At 33.2% G+C, this 22,842-nt stretch overlaps 2 protein-coding genes across 3 annotated transcripts; one reads left to right on the forward strand and one right to left on the reverse strand.

Annotated features, from left to right (window-relative positions):
- The first annotated feature begins 2,223 nt into the window (after positions 1–2,223).
- LOC130647011 (60S acidic ribosomal protein P1-like) lies at positions 2,224–5,625 on the forward strand. Its single transcript, XM_057452714.1, has 4 exons — positions 2,224–2,409; positions 4,136–4,292; positions 4,649–4,738; positions 5,208–5,625. The coding sequence occupies exons 1-4, from the start codon at positions 2,332–2,334 to the stop codon at positions 5,219–5,221; spliced, it is 339 nt and encodes a 112-aa protein (XP_057308697.1). The 5' UTR covers positions 2,224–2,331; the 3' UTR covers positions 5,222–5,625.
- A 1,279-nt stretch (positions 5,626–6,904) lies between these two features.
- Positions 6,905–18,488, reverse strand: LOC130647010 (endoplasmic reticulum-Golgi intermediate compartment protein 3-like). Of its 2 annotated transcripts, XM_057452712.1 has the most exons (18): positions 18,347–18,488; positions 17,738–17,808; positions 17,285–17,372; positions 16,800–16,840; positions 16,208–16,286; positions 15,758–15,789; positions 14,783–14,850; positions 14,102–14,183; positions 13,862–13,945; positions 13,392–13,449; positions 11,014–11,058; positions 9,745–9,776; positions 9,177–9,273; positions 9,016–9,080; positions 8,260–8,338; positions 8,096–8,153; positions 7,862–7,917; positions 6,905–7,520 (listed from the first exon to the last, which is right to left on the reverse strand). In XM_057452712.1, the coding sequence occupies exons 1-18, from the start codon at positions 18,438–18,440 to the stop codon at positions 7,441–7,443; spliced, it is 1,209 nt and encodes a 402-aa protein (XP_057308695.1). In that variant the 5' UTR covers positions 18,441–18,488; the 3' UTR covers positions 6,905–7,440. The 2 variants fall into 2 exon arrangements, with proteins under 2 accessions (XP_057308695.1, XP_057308696.1); XM_057452713.1 differs by lacking the exon at positions 11,014–11,058 and having other exon boundaries at positions 18,347–18,467.
- Between the last annotated feature and the right edge of the window lie 4,354 nt (positions 18,489–22,842).

Here is a 22,842-nt window from a genome sequence, read left to right on the forward strand (position 1 = left end):
CCCTGTATGTTTACTTACGAAATTTGATTGCAAACCAATATAGGCTGTATAATATAAGCCCAACATCATTTTATACCTCGAGTTCCCTTTACCAAAACACATTGGTAAACTCGCTACTTTTATCAGTGATTTATGCTTCCACTCATTCCACATGTTCTCACAACACATACACTACTTCTAGTCTTAACTTTTAGCATTATGGTTCCTTTTGTTTATAAAATACATAAGAAAATACATTAATTTAATGACAAGTGGTTAGAAACTGTTATCAAGGATGTATAGATTTCTCTTTTTTAATTATATTTTCTGCTTTCTTTTCACACCTGGGATCACACAAGACCTACAGACTTGTGTTATTTCATTACGAAAAATAATTGCTGATGCAAGCTCATATACTTTAAAAATACATCAGCAATGAAGTCAGCAGATTACAAAGGCTATTTACCTAATTTAGTAATAAAATCCTTTCGATTTTTTGAAATGATTAGGAAATGAATGCAATTTGAAAACACTCACAAAACCATATGGTAAGAACCTTACTTAGGTTATCGCTTATATTGGTGATGTAAATCATGTCATTAAATTATTTTGCATGCTGAATTTTATTATTCGTACAAGGCAACTCTCAGGGGATTTGTGTCAGAAGGTTTTAAATGTTTGTGACAATGCTTTCTATTAACAACACAGACTGTACTAGTTTCCATAAAGCAATTGTGGTGTACAAACTTTAAGGAAAACACAACAAAATGACTACAAATTATTTTAATATAAATTTTTGGCAAATCCATTTTGTCATTTAGAAGAAGTGTGGTTTATATATTTCTTTCACAAAACCAAAACAATTGTTTGATTCCTACTTAAGCCAAATATTAAAATATTGCAAACATGGTACAGGGACTATAAACTGCAATTATGTTATAAACATTTGTTTGTAGGATTTCCAGGTTAATAAATTTTAAAAAATCAGGTCAAAAATTCTTTAAATCCTCATTAGTTTTTGTATATATGAATGGGTCAGTGGTGACTACATCCCAAAACTTTTCACCTCTCTAATCATGTAACGTGATTTTTTTTAACTTGCTGTAGAACTAAATGAACTTTTCAGCAAAAAGTGCATTTAGTTGTACCATACCCCTTGTACTTTGTGCAGGGGACCAGGGTTTGGATTCTCTTTGATGGCAATTTAATATGGGCCAGTAAATGTTACCAAAGCCCCAGGCAATAGATGACTTGCTATAAGCTTTGTTTACATTTTTTCAGCAGGCAAATAGTCTTTTAGCCAATCAGATCTTGTAAAAAGAATTATTAGCCAATTGAATTGCTTTATTTTGCCTGCCAAAAACATAAAAACAAAAAAATTATCAAGACCAAGTCATCTATACCAGCCATGTTAGGGAAATGTGAGGAAAGGGCACACTGTGTGTGTCCTGTTTGGAGGTTTTCAGAAGTTATTTGGTAGACCTAAGACCCTACTTGGGTTTGCAAAGCTCAAAATATGCATTAAATACTCCAGGGATTCCCCATTTATAAGCCATCATGGCCCTTCCAGGAAATAAATTTCTAGGTTTTTCCAAGTAAAAGACAGGGTATATCCCATGGATATTTATGAGGCTTGCTTTGCAATATATGCACATTTCTGTATGGCTTTGGCACATGCTTGTCAGGAAAGAAGATGCAAGACCTTGCCGAAGATAGGTCTTTTTTCCCACTTGCATAAGAAAATTAAGGAAAAGGGGGCAGGTTAGTAGGGAAGACGTCCTTACCACACTTACCACCCTTATTGGCATGAAAAAGATCAAATATAGTTAGATTAGAATTAAAAGCATGCAATACAGTTTCTAGCCTCTTGGGACTTTTCTATCTCTGTCTGACCATCCAGAGCACACCACCATTTATTTCTTCCATGATGTTTTAAGAATAGGGTCATTGACTGAAGACGCGCTAGCCCGGATGCCCGGCTAACCTTTAGCTAATTTAACTTTCGCCCTCGTTTCGCTTAATCCCAAACTCGTAAACTTAACATATATTTCTGCAAAAAAATATTATTTGAATATTCTTTTTTAATTTTTATTTACTCATATCACTTTCTTTGCATTTTTCATATTTTTTGTGGACTCTAACTTATAACGAAAAAAAATCGATAATAAATGATAACGTAAAAAGCTACCAAAAACGAAACGGGGTAGACTAGGCTCTAGTATTCGGGGTCATAGATTTAAATACCGACCGGGAACATTCTCTTTACAGTAAACTGAAGAAGTAGTGTTCTCTTTGAGCTAAGGCTTACAAATCCAGGACTATCTTGCGTTTGAAGCAACCTACTTCATAACAATGACGGACAGCTCAACTGCTGAACTTGCCTGTGTATACAGTGCCCTTATTTTGCATGACGATGATGTCGACATTACAGTAAGCAGTCCTTATGTTTTTGTTGAAAACACAGTTGTTTGTTTTGCTTTTTTTTCCCGCAAAACTGGTAGTTAAAGAAAGGAATAGAGAGTGGTCTTCCATTATTCTCATCCTTCAAGGTATGGTACACATAGATAACATAAAACTCATGCCACAAGGATAGTTCATACTGGCATAGAGTAAGAAAGTGAATACATGTAGGTAGCTGCACATGGTAGTTCATGCTGCCTAATGAGTACGGCACTTTTCCCCGATCGGATGAGTCTCCCTCGATCGGGGTAATCACCCGATTGGGCGAGTCGGCAGCGGACGCTAACTTTTTGATACCCCGATCGAGTGAGTGGCGCTTTGAAACTTGTAATCAGTCAATCGAGTGACTCTCCCCAATCAATGTTACAACATATTTCACAAAAGTTTTGGCCTATCTTTCTACATTATAAATGAGTTCGCTTGCTCAGAGTTTATTTTATATATGTGAAGCCATTACACCAATAACATGTTTCTTATGTCTTTAGCTAGCTAGCGCTATAGGGTATCAATCATTATTTCTTTCACAAATATATTTTTACATTAGTTTTTTGCTTTGGCTAGCCTAATTAATCTTATTTGTCACCTAAGCTGTTTGTCATCTAGCTGTTTTGGTGTATCCTGTAAGTATGCAGTACCTGCCATCTGTACACGTAATAAAAGACACAAATATACTTTTATTCCCAAGCTAGCTACCCTGGGACATCAAAATAATAAAATCTCTCTAGCATGTTAGCCAGAAACAAATAGTATTTTACCATGTTGTTGAGCCAACGTAAATAAACATTAATAGCGCAATTGGTGAATTGGCGCGAAATACGCATGTGACTTCGTATAAACAAAATTGGCCCACACTTTTGTCCGGCGGCTTGCCCTTTTACAAAACAATTTTTTTAACAAAAAGTACTCACCCGATCCGGGTAAGTCTCAATTAATTTGGAAGTTGCGGACTCCCTCGATCGGGTGATTACCCCCAATCAGGGGAGACTCACCCGATCGGGGAAAGTGCCGTACTGCTAATTAGTTTCATCGCTTGATATAGATGAGTTGTGGTGTGATGTAATGTTTTGATTTTGCATCAAAAGCAATATGAACATGCACACACATGTGCACAGGCAAAAAATATAAACAACAGACCGCAGAGATCGAAAATAATAAGTTTAAAAAAAACTTATGCTAAAATAGGTAATGTCTGCTCTTAAACAGCAAAAATAATAGTTATGAAAAAGCGTGCGCATATAAGGAACTTTGTAAACATTTGCAACTCATCATGTTCTGATTTTGTGTCAAGAATAATGGGGATGCACAACAAGGGTGCAGACTTTCCAAAACGCCTGTGTTGATGAGCTTTGGTGACTTTTTGAATAAATGTTGCGCTTTTCATCCCAAAACTCCCGAACTTGCCTAATTTATTTCCAAACATGCCAGATTTCTTGTTGTGATGGACAAAATAATGTTGACATCAATATATATAGCAAGTTAGCACTCTTGTCATGCGCATACATACTGGCCTGTACATATGCATATGCATGTCCAATATTCTCGATGTGATGCATTGGGGACATGAGGAAGGTGTAATATTGGCCAAACAATATGCATTATTTTATAGTCATAATGCTGTGAGGTTATGCAGCAACATGAGTTTGAAAGGCATATTTTTCAAAGTGATCACAATGAAACTAAATTATTTCTTTGCTAGGGTGAAAAGATTACCAAGTTACTCAGTGCTGCTAAAGTGGATGTAGAACCATTCTGGCCTGGCTTGTTTGCAAAAGCTCTTCAAGGCAAAAATATTGGTGATTTGATCTGTAATGTTGGTTCTGCTCCAGCTGCTGGTGGTGCTGCTCCTGCTGCAGGTCTGTATTTTTAGTTGGTTTTTGACCTTTTCTCACCAGCTTACCATAGGAGTTCCCTGAAATCATGACCCCTAAATAGAGATTAAATTGTAGTATTTAAATTTTATTTGCTGCCTATGATATTTTCCCTCGACTTTGGGCTGATGTGCATACTTGTATGACACAAGTACGCACGTAGGCCCACACTGAGGAAATAGGCAAGTGAAATTTTCCACCGTGGTAGTATGTTTCTTTGTGAGTTAAATTACATAAATAATATTCTCCACATAAAAACAGAAACTCCTGTACACAGGCAAGATTATTTATTTTTTTACTTGAATTTTGTAGTTGGAAAGACTTATTTTTTTATGTTCTAGGTGGCGATGCTGCTGATGGTCAACAAGAAAAGAAAGAAGAGAAAAAGAAGGAGGAGTCTGAAGAAGAATCCGACGATGACATGGGTTTCGGTAAGCCAGATGCCTTAGTCTTGCACAAAAATTTGTTGTTTAGACAAGGATGATATAAGGGTTGAGCAAAAAAATGACTTAGCTGTTTTGTTTTCTGGCAAATGCTGTAATTAAACTCCCACTATCATATCTGTGGCTATCAGCCTACTAAGCAATCTACAATGCTGACATCAGCATTTCTTGACCTTTATTACTATATATTGTCGTTTGATATATTTAAATGGCTTGTTTTTAACGTGATTATTGTATAATAATCCAAATTCAGTGATTTTGTACCATCATCAAGCAGATAGTTGCTCTCTTCATGGACTTCTATTGTTCATTTTGATGGAAAAGTAACCTGTACCTCTATCGTTTGTTTCATTCCTTCATAATGAAAGAGATTCGAAAGTACAACACTTCTCTCCACTGCTCCACATAAAGGAACATTCTCCTGCTACCTGTTTAAAGTGTTTTTGTTTTCTTTTAGGTCTGTTCGACTGAAGAAAGAATTGTATGTAATCTGGAAAAAAGTGGTCAAAAAAATCTGCTGTATTTTGTTTGTTATTACGGACTGTCAAATCCTTAACTTCATTCAACCAGCACAAAGTCGGCTTGTTTACGTCTTACCTCCTAAATAATTCAAGATTTCTATATTTCATCAGTTCAGCGAGGCCATTAGCGCTCAAAACAAAAGATTCTGATATTGAGCAAAGAACAATAGAACTACCAACCTTGGACCGCTGGGTCTCCTGGCTGCACTCCGCTGATTATTTATTTCTTTTGCTGGGTCTCCTGGCTGCACTATTGAGGACTCGGCTGATTTTTAAATTGTATTGCCGATGTAGGCTGAATCGCAAAAATTTCTTTGCAAAATTTTATTTGAGAAAGAATGCGTTTGAAAGGAAGCTTTTGCCTCCTCCCGGCTGTTCGAAATTTGCGCACAAAACAGCAGGAAATATAGGTCGAGTACAACTGAGCAACAGCTCAAGCATTGGATTTTCTCAAGTAGATAGTCAACAACAAGGGTGGCCACAACTTACAAAATGTAAGTTTCGAAACTTTCTGACCTTATCCGAGCTATTTAGAAATTGGGTAGGCAATGCCCGTGTATAAATTCAAAACACAGGACCCATATTGATAACAGTGTTTCGAATACTGAAGTGGCTAACCTGCATAAATATTCCGAAAAATAATATTCAACAAAAACGTACAGAAACATGCGCAACCTTGTTAGTACAAACTTATGGGGATTTTCACGAAGCGAATTGAACGGCGAATTTTATCTGAGCATGCGCAGTTTTGTTTATTTTGATTTTTACATCAATTCGCTTCGCGAAGCGAATTGGACGGCGAATTCGCTTTTTAATTTTCACGACAAAATAAATTAGGCGCCAAAGCCATTGTTTACATTAGTTAACCGCGTTCTGATTGGTCTAAAACTAGCCGCGAAAAAGTAGAAACTGTTTCTACTTTCAGCGAAGCGAATATTTCGATGCAAAATCAAAATAAAAAAAACTGCGCATATTCAGATACAATTCGCCGTTCAATTCGCTTCGTGAAAATCCCCCTTTAGGAGCGCTGGGTGTTTTACACCACGTGGTTTTTATTGCAACGCCGAAATAAAAAGAACATAAAAATAAAGATATTATTAGGCATAAAGGGCATAAAGATGATACTTTTTTCTGAAAACTTGTTTATTGAATGTGTTAAATAAAGCACGTTAACAACCGTCTTCGCAGGACTTTCTGCCATTTTACATAAAAAAGTTTAGAAACGATGTTGTTGAATAAATACAATTCTGTTTATCTTCCAATAAAATTAAGGTTGACTTACACGCAAAACGTCAAGACGACATGTTATTTTTAATCAACTCCCTTCATGCACTTTTACTGTAAAGTGTATAGAGAAAAATCAGTTAAAGAAACTTTACTATTTTATTTAATTATATTTCAAAGTAGGAACGTCAACGGATTTATCCCCCTCCTCACTAACATCGGGTTGACGTGTAGCGTACACATTTCGATTTGAGAGTTATCCTTGCAAATACTCTGAACTTACATATTTTTCTCCTCCTCAAGTTTATTCTGCTGTGACTTCTCCGGCTTTATCGGTCATGTTCCTCTTTTCAAAAAGAACGCAAAATACACACATATCAGGAAGTCGAATGAGGACAAAAGAACCAGGTAACACATTCGCCACGAAATTTTTCTTTTAAAACAACATTAAAATTCCCCCAAAAAAGTGACGGCTGTTTTCATACTGAAAATGCTTAAAATAATACTTCTATCTTTTAGGTGCTAATTTAAAAGACTAGGCACAAAATAATAATTTAGGAAAAAAACTTTCATCTCGACATCGTGAAACCAATGTGTTTTAGAATAGCGATAATAAAAAATAAAAACTCGCCCACAGAGCCTTTTATATCATCTCCTTCTTTCAAGTCTTAAAAATTAAAAATTTCGCGAGATTTAAAAACCTAGGGATTAGGTGTGCAAATTCCTAGTCTTAGAGAAAAGCGAGAGACTGATTGCGCAATGTTGTAAAACTGAGATGACGGATAAAATATCTATTGAACTCATCAGACATAAAACAGAATGCATTTCTTCTCAACATTGGCTAAGCGTCTTTAGCAAACTGAATCAATCGTTTATCGGAATGTTTTACTTTTACGACGTACAACGCCGTTATTACGTGCTCATCTTGTCGAAAATAAACACACGTCAAGTGGCTTTACCAAGATCGATTTTCTTCTTCAAGGCTTTAGCAGAATGATATATCATAGAGTCGATTAAGCCAGCAACTAAAAAAAAACAAAAACCAATTCTTTCACCAACTAAAAATTGTTACGACAAACATCTGCGCAAAGAATCTTTTGCTTTCAAGAAACCGCGAAATATATCTAACTTGCGAAATTTAAATTGACGGTTGACAACATAAACGGGACACGTGTCTCATTCGCAAAACTTTTCTCCACATAACCAGAAGTATCATACTATAACCAGGGACAAAAATGGCTGTTTATTTAGTATTCTTTGAAAACACTGTGCAGTCCGTTTGTCTGCAAATTATAGGGAAACAACTGATGCATATTCCTGGCCTCTACAATAGCATGAATTGTTACAAATGTATTAAAAACCATACCTGTGAACACTCCTCCAATGATTGCACAGACACCAGTTAAAAAATGCATAAAAGATCTAAAAATAAAATATCTCCGTTGACGCTATGTGATAACTGTTTCCTACTATTTGTCAGTGACTTGGGATTAAACAATCATAGCAGGAGAAGTGCAAGAATATATTTAGCTTATTACGACATTGTACGAACATTTACCGACTGCGTTTGAAAAACAAATCATCCATTAAAGTTACCTACCTTCGTTTTTCAGTATACTGTACCAACATGGGTGAAAGTTCATATAACACGAAGAAACCTATTTAAACAAATTATAATAAACCAGTAGAATTCACAGTGAACTTGCAGCGTGATGTAAGATTTTTTCATAGGTACAATAATAAAAACTAATAGGACTTATTTACCTGGCAATCCATGTTCTCCGCTCATCTGACGTACTGGTCGTCTGTGTTTCGTGAAAGAATACTGATTGCTCCAAACAACCTAGTAGAGTTAAATAAAATAATAGTTAATAAAAAAGTTGAAGTCGACTATACTTAGTCAATCAACCTACAACAACGCAAGTACACTGCGTGTGAAATAGAAGACATGACGATTTACCAGTGATCAGTTGATGAACAATGACGCATCATGAAAAAACCATCATGATGGTTTATCACGGTGCACCTATAATAAATCATGATCATGGTGCACCTATAATAAATCATGATTATGATGCACATGACGAACCATCATGCACCATGATAACCATCAGGATGCACCATGATAAACCATCATGCACCATGATAACCATCACGATGCACCATGATAAACCAACATGATGCACCATGATAAACCATCATGCACCATGATAAACCATCACGATGCACCATGATAAACCATCAGGATGCACCATGATAAACCATTATGCACCATGATAAACCATCACGATGCACCATGATATACTATCACGACGCACCATAATAAACCATCATGTTGCACCATGATAAACCATCATGCACCATGAAAAACCATCAGGAGGCACCACGATAAACGGGTGCATCATGCTTTATCATGATGAAACATGATGCACCATGATGAAAGATGATAAATATGACAATGCAAATATAACATTGCAAATATGACAAAATATGGAATGTGAAGTAATGCAACATTATTACCTCGCCTGATAATTTTTTATAAACAGTTGGAACTATTTTGACAAAATATTGATACATCAATGAACCTAAAAAGAAATTATAAAACTTATATAAATATAAGCTTTTTACATTTGCAATATTTATTGATCAGAAGTCAGTAGAAAATATTGATAATTGCCTACCTGACTCAGCACTGACGTTTGTGCCATCCAAGGGATTCTGAACGTTCGGTATGGGAACTCCAAATGATAGAGTGCGAATATCATGACTCACATTGAACTAAATAACATATAACGCCATCAAATATATTTGCAATCTTTGTAGTACGAAACAACATAAGATAGACAAATATTATAAATTACTAAGAAAAAATTGGAAAATGTAAAACAGAAACCCTGAAATAAGCATGTCACAGTTAGAAACCCATAACAAGACAAATATGACTCAAATTTCTATGAAAACTTAAAAATTTCTTCCTTTTTGTGTGTGGAAAAATAAAAAGTTGAGTAGATACGACGGTGATTAAGAAAAATATATTAGAATATCTTTCTTGTTACTGCCAGCTTACTGTGAACTTTCTCTTTAAATAAAACGCCCAAGAAAATTGTTGAATTAAATCCATCTCGACATTTTGACAACGGAGATCGTATCTTACATCCAGCAAGTCACACAATGAAGCAAAAAATAGAAATTTACAGCTTCAAACATTGCTGATTTAGACATTGTAAACAAATTAAGTATAACACAAACCTGCTTAGCACCAAATGGTTGCAGATCATGAACTATAAAAATAGAATAAAAAAAATAATAGAAAATAAACTAAAATGTATGAAATATAAAATTTATGAAATGTTACTGCAGCATGGCTTCACCAAAAAACTAAACCAACAACCTTATACTTAAAAACTCAGATAATGGTATGTTAGGCTCCATAAACTTAAAAAAAAGAGGTTGTAAAATCTCTTCTAACTCTTCACACTTAATGGCCAATTAATCTTTCAGCGTTCAAATAAGTTTCCTATCAGAATGCCAAAATGTGTGTCCAGGGCTTTTATTAATTTATTTTTCCACATGGATACTAAATTGAGAGTAGTGCTTCAAAAAAAATTTTTTCCAAACAGTGCACGAATTAAAGAAATGGGAAAAGCTTCCAGATTATCAATTAACAGGATCAAATGAGAGATTTTCGAAACTTAAACTTACACATAGCTGATTAATAGAGCATGCACACATGTGTAAATACGAATGCTAGTTAGAATATAGGTGCTTGTTCGAATATGGGTTTCTTATTAAGCTTAGGCATTTACATAGGTGCTATTTCAAAAGGGATGCCTAAAACATGCTGAAAGTAATTGTAATCTTTATGGTACTCAGGACTAGGAAAAAAAGATTCTCGGTAAAAACTAAAAACATGCTATACATGTTATAACATCAGAATCTTAACAGGTAAGAAAAAATAAGCTATGCTTTTATTTTTAACGTAAAACAGGGACATTTGAAAGTAAAAACGAATTATACAGAAAAAAATATAATGTGTAGCCCATGCAGTGATTGAATAAGTATCCATGACATTTTACCCTTTTATTATTCATTTAAAGAAAATAATTTTTCTAAATTTCTCGAACTTCGAACTCATTTTATCCCACATAGAACATTTACAGATGAAAAGTAATCCACAGTTTAAAAGTCACTGCTATCACTTTTTACGTTGTGAGAAAAAAGCCACGTTCTGCTTGTCATATGGGGTTATTCCAACATTTATTGTATACAATATTAAATTTTATGGTAACTAATTTATGTGCAATCGTTTGTGCAAAAAAATATATTTTAAAGAGTGCAAAAATTGCATTTAAGTTTAATCTATACAATACTACCAATTACCAGAGCCAAATTTAATATGCTAAAGGTACATGATGTTATGACAGGTGGTGTTGCAACACAACAGACGATGCGTCTACACCATGTTTCACTACATGACTACATGCTTTGACGTAAGGATATTGCGTTATGTTTACTTACGATTCAATGATAATTTCCCATCTTTTCCAAGTGTAAGGACTTGAACTAGGTGTAAAAAAGACGAATTTTGTTCGTTAGTTGTGACCATTATGCAGAGGTACAGTTTATATTATAATGCATCTGTGTCCAAGCCAAAATAGTGGTGGCGAGTAGTGATGGGTGGATTAATGTGGATTTTTCCACAGGCTTACAAATAGGTTTATAAATTCACTTGTTTCCACAAAATGTGTGAAATCAATGACGGCAGGTGATTGATGACAGTAACTGCGGTGTATGACCATAACCAACTGATGCTATGATGACTTGCTGAAAGACTGTAGAAGTGCGTTGCAATATTGTGAGATACTAAAAAACTAGGTAATATGAAGAACTGACTGATGCTAAGAACTGAGTAGTACCAAGAACTCGGTGACACTAAGAACTGGATGATACTACAAACTGGGTGATACTACAAACTGGGTGATACTAAGAACTGGGCGATACTAAGAAATGGGTGATACTATGAACTGGGTGATACTACAAACTGGGTGATACTACAAACTGGGTGATACTAAGAACTGGGCGATACTAAGAAATGGGTGATACTATGAACTGGGTGATGCTACAAACTGGGTGATACTAAGAACTGGGCGATACTAAGAAATGGGTGATACTATGAACTGGGTGATACTACAAACTGGGTGATACTAAGAACTGGGCGATACTAAGAAATGGGTGATACTAAAAACTGGGTGATACTACAAACTGGGTGATACTAAGAAATGGGTGATACTATGAAGTGGGTGATACTACAAACTGCGTGATACTATGAACTGGGTGATACTACAAACTGGGTGATACTAAGAACTGGGCGATACTAAGAACTGGGCGATACTAAGAAATGGGTGATACTATGAACTGGGTGATACTATGAACTGGATGATACTATGAACTGGGCGATACTATGAACTGGGTGATACTAAGAACTGGGCGATACTAAGAAATGGGTGATACTATGAACTGGGTGATACTAAGAAATGGGTGATACTAAGAAATGGGTGATACTATGAACTGGGTGATACTATGAACTGGGTGATACTATGAACTGGGCGATACTATGAACTGGGTGATACTAGGACGACATGAACAATAATAGGGATTAAGATGTTAACAAACTTCATAATGGAACAGCATCAAATGTTCTAAAGCGATGGAACAACACCCCTGACGGTTGCAGCAGCAATTTTTAACCAACAATGATTCTCACACCAATGACAGGATAAACAATAATATGAGCTGGAAAAACTAAACTGATTCAGCAACAATGACATGGCTGGATAGCAAAAATAGAAATGTTGTGTAGTGATATAACATGGTTTGATGGTATGAATGGATATATTGTGTAGTGATATAACATGGTTTGATGGTATGAATGGATATATTGTGTAGCAATATGACATGGTTTGATTGTATGAATGGATATATTGTGTAGCAATATGACATGGTTTGATTGTATGAATGGATATATTGTGTAGCATTATGACATGGTTTGATTGTATGAATGGTTTAATGGTAGAAAATGGTTTTCTTTACAGCATAATGGGGATAATCTCAGTTAGCAAAACATGATGTACAAACATAACAATGCACTCCTCCAGGTGTTTAATAAAGAGAATCTGAAATATCTCTATTTTGTATTTAAGATGATTTGTTTACATGTTTTTGTGTATAATGATATGCATTTATGGTTTATAATGACTATTCTTTCGACTTTTGTCACTAATAGTTAAAGAGAACCAGAGGTATAAAATAATGTTGGACTCACATTACAGAGCTTAAGACGCCTGGGATGAGCAAACGAGTGTAATTTTAGCAAATAATAATTATAATATCTATGCACTGATAAAGTTTGAAAAGTTTGAATGCACATCTCCTAACAGGTCTAAAACTACTGATGACAGAAAATGTCAAAATTTGCTATTCCTTATATATGACATCATAATTTACACATGATTAAATCTGAAATTCTTAAAAAGTGAATACCTTGAGAATGAAAACAGATTTTAAAAAATTTTAAAAAGACATGTTAACCAACTTTTTAAGCTGTATAATATACGTCCAACATCATTTTTTACTCCAGGTTCTCTTTAAGGGTTTAGACTGGAATTTTAATAAATGGTTTGTTAAATAACACTTGGTGCAATACAAGTTATGTGCACACAACATGTACCTATCAGTTATAAATTATGTTTAAATGTGCTTAGATTCTAGTTAAGTGCATAATATGTTAGCATTTATCTCGTCATTTTAAAGATATAATCACAACGATATAGCAGCTAAATTATCAGTTGAAGGCTCCAAATTTAACTGTCAACTACGCAGAATAAAACAATACATACCATGAACGTGTTGCTGTTGAAAACTCTTACCAGGAGCAATGTGAAAATTACCAGCTACCTAAAACAGATATGCACAACAAAGAATTATATGCTGAACCACAACAAATCTCGTGACCTATTATAATTTTCCTTCAGCATAACAACTTATCTAAATGAAAACTATTCTTGGTAGCCTAATTGCAGGGGATACAACACCAAATTTTGGAAAATTTTACTGCCGTTATTGCAGTAACCCCTTGTTTATTCAAAAATCTGTGACCTTTCATTAGAATCCTTCCTCCTGCAAGCTATTGCTGAACCTCACCCTGATTCAGAACTCAAAAAGCCTCCCACCCCTACAATTGAGTTAACAAAAATAGACTTTACAAACACTAATTTCCCAAAGATTATGCAAAAATATTTATATCTAATCTGTTACAGTTTATAATAAAACAAAAATATGTGAATAAGATGATATCCAAACCACTTACTTTGCTGACTTCTATGTATCCATACACCTGACAACCTTCATTCATTTGTTCTTGAAAAGAATCCTTCCAATGCTCCCGCTTGCACTATTCATAGTAAAAGTAACGCAAGTTAACAATAGAGAACAAACAATGTTGTTGATCTGTAAATAACTCAAAGGCTAAAAAAACAGCAGCAAAAAATCATGGCATTTCCCTGAAACACCTTGTTGCAAATAAACTATACACACATAAAGATCTCACCTGATCAATACTGTCTGGATCTCTAAATGCCCAACCTTTCTTCCTGTATGCTGTTCTTACTTCTTCACAAGTGTTACAACAGCTAATGAAATTAAAATAAAATTTTGGTACACTTTTGAACTAAATTATAGGATAGATGTCTGTGAATGTTTTGGAGTGTTCCCTTATGTGGAGCACAAGCCGGACGCTTTTTTTTATACAGCTGATAACCAACGATATGTAAACATAACAAATAACCTTTTTTTTATTTTGGTTACTTTATTTGAAACAAACATTCCAACTAAGAATTTTGTCACACCTGAATATCAAACACGAGCATAAACAATGTAATTTATTTATGGTCAATTTGGGGCAGTTAAGGCCTCTTACCTAACTACATAATTTTTCTCAAACATAAAATTAACTGATAATTGTCTCTTTATAGAAAAATGCAACGGTGATTTTGCGTAAAATGCCGATATTATAAATTTTTTTTTGAAAATCCAAAAATGTCCCTTTCTAGCATTTATTCATAAGTAACTTTGTGCAAAAAAAATCAGAAAAAGCTAATGAGCAGATCCAGAGAAAAGCTGTGACATACGGACGTAAAAAAACCCTGGACAGACAGACCCTAATTCATGGGTTACTTTGCTATCACATGCTACCAAAAAAGAGGCTTGTTTCAAGTAAAAATCTACTCACGGATGCTCTGTAGTTTCAGCACCGTAGCAGCTTTCACATTTATTTGGGTCTTCTGTAGCATTTAAAGCCTAAAGCATTACATGATTTAATTCACACATTGTGGTATATATTAGATTTCTGATTGGCACAATAAACTTTGAGCCATAGAATATATATAATATATAGTTAAGTCGTGTGCTTTACTAAATAGCTGGGCTAGCTATCTATCTGACAGTGAAAACACGTGTTTTAAACCCTAGCCAGCATGACAGTTCTCTGTTACTTCTGTTATTACATAAATAGCCAGATTTTTTTAGTTCCAGCTAAATCAGTTTCTCAAAATTGATTTCTGCTAGTTACCAATTTAATGCCGCTCTTTATATCATATGTTTTTATTCTCTAGCTAGGTAAAACATAAATAGGAGCAAACACTGCAGAGTGTGACAACATTTAAAAAGTCCAACATTATGTAAGCTGCTGGTAGCTATTAAAAGCCTCGTAATTTACTATCTTGTTCTGATGACCAGAAATAACTAAGAATAAGTTAATAGCTTAAGATAAAATAATTGACTGTATGCTGACTTTTTGGGCAAGGAAGAAATGTGATGAACTCTGCAATGCTTAAAATTTTGTAAAAGTAGTATTTTCGGAAAGTAGTTTATGTTATTAGCATGCAGATAGTGCTTCTTAATTAAGCTAACTAGGGAGAAATAGCAGACCTGTCAAGTGTCATGCAATCTGTGTGAGTCACATGCATTTAAATTCTAAGTAACAAGCACTCTGAAATTATCAATGATTACAGTGGAATTAGACCTTAGATTATTTGGTTAGATCCAAATTTTGCATGGTGCTAATTTTTGCCTCAGCATGCCTCAATTCCACGATATTTCAGACCTTACTGGGTTGAACAGATTGTTCCATTACAGAAATAAGAAGAACTAAAAAAATGGACTATTTTTCAAATATTTTGTCCTGGGTAAAATGTTTAATTCATACCTTTAAAGCTTCTGCACTTTTGTCTCCAAGTTCTTAAAAAAATAATTTAAAAGATAATCTTACACCTAAAATGTTCTACAACAATATGAATGATTATAAAAACATTATGAAGTTAATCTTCTGAAATACAATTTCCAAACATATGGCCTAGTGAGGATCCCACACTGACCAGAAAAACAAACTGAGAAATATTTTAAATTTAAAGACCATAAGGTAAACATCATCCTGATAAATCTTTTTTATTGCCTTGATAAGTTATATATATAAAACCAAATTGTCCCGCTCTTTTTTCCCTGTAGCAATTTTATTTAAATGAATGCTATCAAAAATATTAACTTAATTAAAATTATTTAGAGAAGTTGTACACAAGCTTGCAACCTACTACATATTTGAATAGCTTTACTAAAAGATTGAGAATATATAATAAACCATTTATACTTATTTTCTTACCTTCTTTTTTTGCTACTGTCTCGATGGGCTTGCCATGTTCATCAAATCTTTTCTTAAAAATGTTATGCTCTAAGTCAGACTAAATAAGAAAAATACATTTATATCTGTATATTTGTTATTTTTTCTGTAACAATAAAGATAGCATTTTTTTTCAATAACGGATTTTTTTATATATAAAAAAGTGTATGCTGTTGCCAGAAGTGTTTGAGTATTAGACACAAAAAAATACACAAAAAATTAAAGAAAATTATGGCAGAGGTATATACTCGAGAACCTGTCAGAAATGAGATTTGTAAAAAATCTTGCACAAATAAACTTTTAAAAATGCACTTTTTTGTAGAATATAGCAAGATACTTTCATATGAATCGAAAACATTGGAAAATGTTGAACATGAAAATATTAGTTTTTCATTAAAGCTTTTAAATTCAGAATTCTGCAATTACCATCTGTGGAAAATTCTAGACATGCGACAGATCATATAAACGACATAATAAACACTCTAACACCCTTTTGATACTTGTTTATGCTCTACTACTTTGTTATTATTTTAATTGCACCTTCACAAAAACGATTAGTGCGTACAATACATACCTGTTGTTCACCAGACACATCCATTGCATCAATGCTTAAATCTAAAAGATGGAAGAGAAAGAAAAACTATATTATTAAAAAGTATATTACTTGGAATACCTATACTGATTACAAAACTGAATAATGTTATGGGTAAGCTAATCCAATACAGGGTAAGCATGTGAAAAAAAAAAACACTTACTAAACATATTTTTTAAGTTTTACAAAATTCAGTTTTTGTTATCACGATTCAATTAATCACTTCTTTTTCATGCAACTTCATAAACAAGTCTTGATGATTAAACAGGATAATTCGGGGAAATAATTTTTTAGGGAAACACACAACATTTGAAATGAATTTTTATCTCTTAAATATTTATAATTATTTATCTTGTTGTCCTGTGCACTTAACAAAAGACTAAAAAACTTAGAGTGTTAAAAGCCAAACATTTCAACCTTTCCAATTTAATATTTTTTTAGCAAAAAAAGCAAAAATATTTACTTACATGCACAGCCCAATTTTGGAAAAAATACATCTATATTTATTCTTAGTTTTTGATGTCTAGTTGTATCTACAAAAAGCTCTGGATGGACCTAAAATGTGTTTAAAACAATCCTTTATTCACGATAAGTAAATTGAGGCGTGGAAAATTATTTTCGTACTTTAACAGACTAATAAATAGATACTAAAAACGTCAAATAATAAATATTTAAACTCGTGCACTGGCTCTCGCTTCTGATATGCAACCAACACTTTTCTAAATTAAGCCTGAAAATTCACAGTTTATATATCTTGTAAAATTATCCTTCCAACAATTTTTACTAATTCCAAACTTAACACTGATCTTGTTTTTTCTGAATTTAAAGCTTGAGAGTCGAATGAGAATGATAAGGTAACTTTATAAAATCGCTGAATAAAAAACCAAGAATACAGAACACATAATAAAACACAGCCTGACCTCTGTAGTTAAATAATAATTAAATTCTGATATAAATAGTATGAACATTATAAACGAACTGATTCCAGTCACTAAAATAAAATAGACAGAGTGATAAACAAAGTCCAAGGATTAAACAGCAATAAATTGGCAGCCAAGATATTTTTAGACCGCAGAGCTAACTTTTTTATAAGATAAGAGATAATTAAAATCCTGGACATCTGAAATCCCTTTTTTATTTCAAAGAAAAGCAGTTTTACAAATTTGGTATGTATTTCAGGATTTAAATTAGCAGATTCCAATTCACAATTTGCGAATCAAAATTTCATTTTTGCAAAATAAAGAAAATATTAAAACTGTGAATCCCTTCTCTATCTTTTTTTTTTGCAATAGTAAAAGTTAAGTGGCATGTTTTGCTTGATTCTATTTTGTTAGCAGAAAAAATACATCGTTTTTGTTAGAGCATTTCAGTTCTAAATATTTATTGGAGTTTTGAATAAAACCAGGTCAATGGTAAGTGGTCTACAGTGTTCCCAGGCCACATCTAGAAGGTGGAAATTTTTGTGAAACGACTTTACATTTCTAATTCAAACCTTGTATTTGTGTGACTGGAAAACAAAAGAATCTTACCTAATGCACCACCAAATGTTTTGACTCTAAAATCCTCTAAAGTTTTTGGATATGCATCAAATTGTTTTAAACGACTAGCTAAGCTACCATCCATTTTCCAAAAATATTTATATACTGTATGCTAAAATATAAACAATACACATTTTCATTGTCATTGCAACACTAAAGAGATTCAAGTTTAAAATTCTTTTTAATGTTACTTGGCACAGCTTTTTAAAAAGTTACTAATTTTTTTTAAAACTGAGTGTCTGGTCAAACCTCTCCACTTAAACTTGTAAGTGCAACCCAGTGCCTTTCACTTGACACAATATAAACATTTTGCCTGTCACACACAGACTTGCATTATATATTTGTGGTGTTTAGGATGCTCTACACCCCTTTGTTCTTCACCTAAATTGGTTAAGATTGTCCTCAACTTAAAGTTGTCTATGTATTTTTTTATTGAAAGATCATTATTGGTTTTTGAGATATACAGTACTGGAAACAGGACACCTAACATCGTGAACGTGTATCATGCGCAACACAAAATTTCCGCAATCCAATCGTAACCATTGCGATAGAAAAAATGTTAACAAAGAACTTTACGATAGTCACCGGGTATAAAAAAATAACGATGTAAAATAATAAAAATAACAATAAATCGTGATTTTCACGATGGGTCGTGAAAAATGTTAAAAATATTAAACAATAGATGCGTATAATCTTGTGTCTTTGTTCCTTCTACATTTAAAAATTCTTTTGCATCATGTATTTTTATTTGAAATTGGATTTAAGATATAAGGTGACTCTAACTTAATTAGTTGTTTTACGGGCGAAGTAGTTAGTAGTATTACGGTTGGTTGTTCGGCAAAATAAAAATAATTTTATGGAGAATGTATGGTGGAAACAACAAGGCATTTTTTCTATGTTTGTTTTGCTCGAATTAGCGAATTTTGAATTAGCTAATATTGTCAGAACAACTACAACAACAAAAAAGGAGGGTGTTACATCAAGCATATTTTCCTATGTATTTTCGCAGTTTATATTTTTTAGATGCGAAAAAATTATAGTAATAATTTGTCTGACTAAAAAAATGTAACTAGCATCAAGGTGAAAAGATCAGAATACTTGCATGCTCAAAAACTTACTCTCAAAAGTTATGCAGCAAGAATTATTCTTGTGTTATTTTGAAAGCTGTATAGCAAGAATTATTCTTGTTCTGTTTTAAGTTATACAAAATATACTTGCGTTGATTTGAACGTTATACAGCAAGTTATACTTTACCCTTTCGAAATTTACACAGCAAGTTATTATTCTCCCACTTAAAATGATGAAAAACATTATTTTAATAAAAAAGTTTAGTGTTTTTTTAACGTTTTTTGTTTAATTCGTTTAATCTAAATTTAAGTCCAAAAATTTTTTACAGATAATATTTTAGTTGACAATATTAAAAGTCTATCTGGCATTAAAATTATTTTTTTAGAGATCTAAAAGTGACCGACTAACACGGAAATCTATCGCACACTTTGTCTAACGAAAGTTCGAAACGAGTCGGCCCAAACTGGAAATGTGGCAGACATTTTTTTTCTGATGAGTCTCCAAAAATATTTCAAAGGATGCCATCGCACGCTACAAAATGGATTTTATATGTTGGTTTTGAAAACTCAATATTTATTTTTCAGGCGTGCGATTAATCACATGCCTGAAACAATTTAGGCGAGTACCAAGGCGTATGCGTGCGATTGTATGCCTCTCCTGAAAAAGACTGACCTATAAAATTAATATTTTAGAAATATATATCTATGTATACATCTATAGACCACTTTCCCCGTGACGTAGTTGTTTTAAACAATAGACAGGGACTGATGACAAAGGTGCCGGTAAGCTGCATACACCGTAAAAATGGCTGGGCCCTTTTAGGCAACTTTGGCATTTTAAAAAGAATTCAAGTATTTGTCTAAAAAACCTGCATAGACAAAAACACTCAAAGATTCACTACAAATGATTCAAAAAACTAATTAAAATTAATAAAAACTTATTATGTTGTAGCGAAGTTCTTAAAAAAACTGTTTTTAATTGTTTTTAATAAGATATACTTGATAAACAACTAAACTTTATTAACTCCTTTCTGTTCAAACGGCTTGTTCTAACTGTTTGCATGGTACAGCACAGTCCAAATTTATTCTTCTGTGTACGCGCAACTCGCATAATTAATCTCTATATCAAAAGCTGTTGTCTGTCTGTCTCTGCGCTGACCCCCCCGCTGGGTTAAAAAATGATGTTACTGAAACACGAATATCAAATAGGGCAAATAGGGTAAATAGAGTTACTTTCATAATAGACTATTGCCTTTTGCCGTGAAGTCTATAGAATTTGTAAACAAAAGCAATCACAAATATGAAAATAAACTTTACTGTACTATCTTAATTTTTATCTTGAAGGAAGATATAAAATATCATATATTTTCAGAACATGATTTCAATACACCGTTCACTACATACATTGCTTTAAATTATTTGTAAAACTGTAACTTGCATCAGTAATCACGATGCTGATCCGTAAAGTCTCAAGAAAAAAACAAGACCTAAGTTATTGTCGTAACTCCCTCCTTCGTTATGATTATTATAACATATCATATATTATATAGTGGTGGAATACGTTTGCTAGCTAAAATGTAATACTTCTGACTATCGCTTAAATAGTCCGCTTGATAAGAAAAAAATTTAAAAAATACATAGAATATGTTTGTCGTAACACCCTCCTTCGTTATGATATAAAAGATTTTTCGCCTATACAACATTCCTAAAAATTTTTGCACATATAGGACAGACATTTTTTTGTAGACTGCATGAAAAACATTAACAACAATAAAATTTTTTATTAAAACAATTTTTCACTTTCTTTATAAGTGAGAAGAGATATATTGCTGTATAAATTTCCAAACAAAACAATCTTAACCTGCTGTATAAGTTTCGAAACAACACTTTCTGTATTATTTTTGAAACAGCACAAGAAAATTTTTTGCTGCATAACTACTTATTTTGGTAATTTAAAAGAATAGAACAAATTTATTCATTTTTTTAAAGGGGGGGGGGGGGGGGGGTGAATTATTAAATTTTTTTTGCAACAAAAAATATCTGTGTGCTTGATGTGAAAATACACAGAAAATATGATTATCGTAACACCCTCTTCCGTTGTAGAAACTGTGATTGAAGAATCCCACGCCTTTAAAACACTTTTGGGCATGCAAAGTGTTGCACGCCTAGCCTCTTCATTGACTAGACTGCCAAACAGGATTGTATACATATCATGTTTTTAAATTGCAGCAGAACAAGGTGGAAGAGAGTCAGAGTACATGGAAAATTACTTTCATGAACTTGTATTTAAAGTGCTCCCAAAGTTATTCCTAAAGTTTTGTTAAGAAAAAAAGATCGCAATAAAATGTTCAAAAGGCTATATTTTTTTAAAAAGTCTTTTAAACAAAAAACAAGCACATGAAACTTTTTTAAAAACAATAGTTTTGTGCGAGATTTCTTTTGCGTAATGTTTTGTTATAAAAAATAGCACAGAATAAAATGTTAAGAAATATATTTTTTTAAACGGACCAATAGGTTTTAATAATAAAACGACAGTTTTAATAATAAAACGCACAGTTTTAATAATGAAACGCAGTGTTCTGTAGGACAACCGCTAATTTAATTAAAAAAGTCGCCTGAACTCGCCTATATATATGCGGGCATTCGCGACTATCAGCACCCTCTTCTAAGTAATCGTGTACTGTTATTAGCCTCTAAATTAGGAGTAAGATGGAAGACTAAGCATCACAGCAGCGCTTATCCAGGATGACTCAATTTTTTTAAAACCAAGTTCAACCTCCTTACATCAAAACTAAGCCACAAAATTGATCAATTTACCTTTTTAAGTTGTTTGAGACCATAAGTTGCTTTAACACCTATTATAATGATTTTTTACCTAATTAAGTGATGACAGCCTTAAACTCTTTAAAGACGGCAGAAAAAGAATGACGTAATTTGTTAAATAAGTATTCCTTTAGTCAAATTTATTATAAAGCTGCTTTAGATGTATTCCAAAATGTGCTAGCCAGCTTAATTAGATGTTTATTATCAAAATTAGACTTCAATATTCATCTAACTAGGAGCAAATTAGTATTATAGCTACACACTTACTTAGCAGCTTTTCCTGACTAAAAGACGTGTAGCTAGCTATAGCTAGCTACCAAAGATTTTGAATTTTTGAGGACATGTCCTTTACTACACAGGAACCGCTTTAAGGTATTGAAACAACAAAAGAAGACATCAGTATGGTGAACGTCGGCCAAGCACAACACACGTGAGTGACCTTACTTAAAAGATTATCAGGAGTAAATACCAGAAATAAGTATAACCCATTCTTTGTTTTGTGTTGAACTTCCCGATCTCTGTGTGCATTCGTGTTGGAATATTTTCGTTCATACTGCCCAAACAGAAAAGCCCTTTTTCCCTACCTTGTTCCACAAC

This window comes from Hydractinia symbiolongicarpus, chromosome 6, assembly GCF_029227915.1.
Source record: "Hydractinia symbiolongicarpus strain clone_291-10 chromosome 6, HSymV2.1, whole genome shotgun sequence".
Lineage (NCBI taxonomy): Eukaryota > Metazoa > Cnidaria > Hydrozoa > Anthoathecata > Hydractiniidae > Hydractinia > Hydractinia symbiolongicarpus.

Coding starts and splice junctions, on each gene's coding strand:
- LOC130647011 (XM_057452714.1), top strand. CDS start 2,332: ATGACGGACAGCTCAACTGCTGAACTTGCCTGTGTATACAGTGCCCTT. Junction 2,410..4,135: donor ACGATGATGTCGACATTACA/GTAAGCAGTCCT, acceptor TTTCTTTGCTAG/GGTGAAAAGATTACCAAGTT. Junction 4,293..4,648: donor TGGTGCTGCTCCTGCTGCAG/GTCTGTATTTTT, acceptor TTTATGTTCTAG/GTGGCGATGCTGCTGATGGT.
- LOC130647010 (XM_057452712.1), bottom strand. CDS start 18,440: ATGGATGGTAGCTTAGCTAGTCGTTTAAAACAATTTGATGCATATCCA. Junction 17,809..18,346: donor AACATTTGGTGGTGCATTAG/GTAAGATTCTTT, acceptor ATTTTATTTTAG/TGACTGGAATCAGTTCGTTT. Junction 9,274..9,744: donor AACCATTTGGTGCTAAGCAG/GTTTGTGTTATA, acceptor TATGTTATTTAG/TTCAATGTGAGTCATGATAT.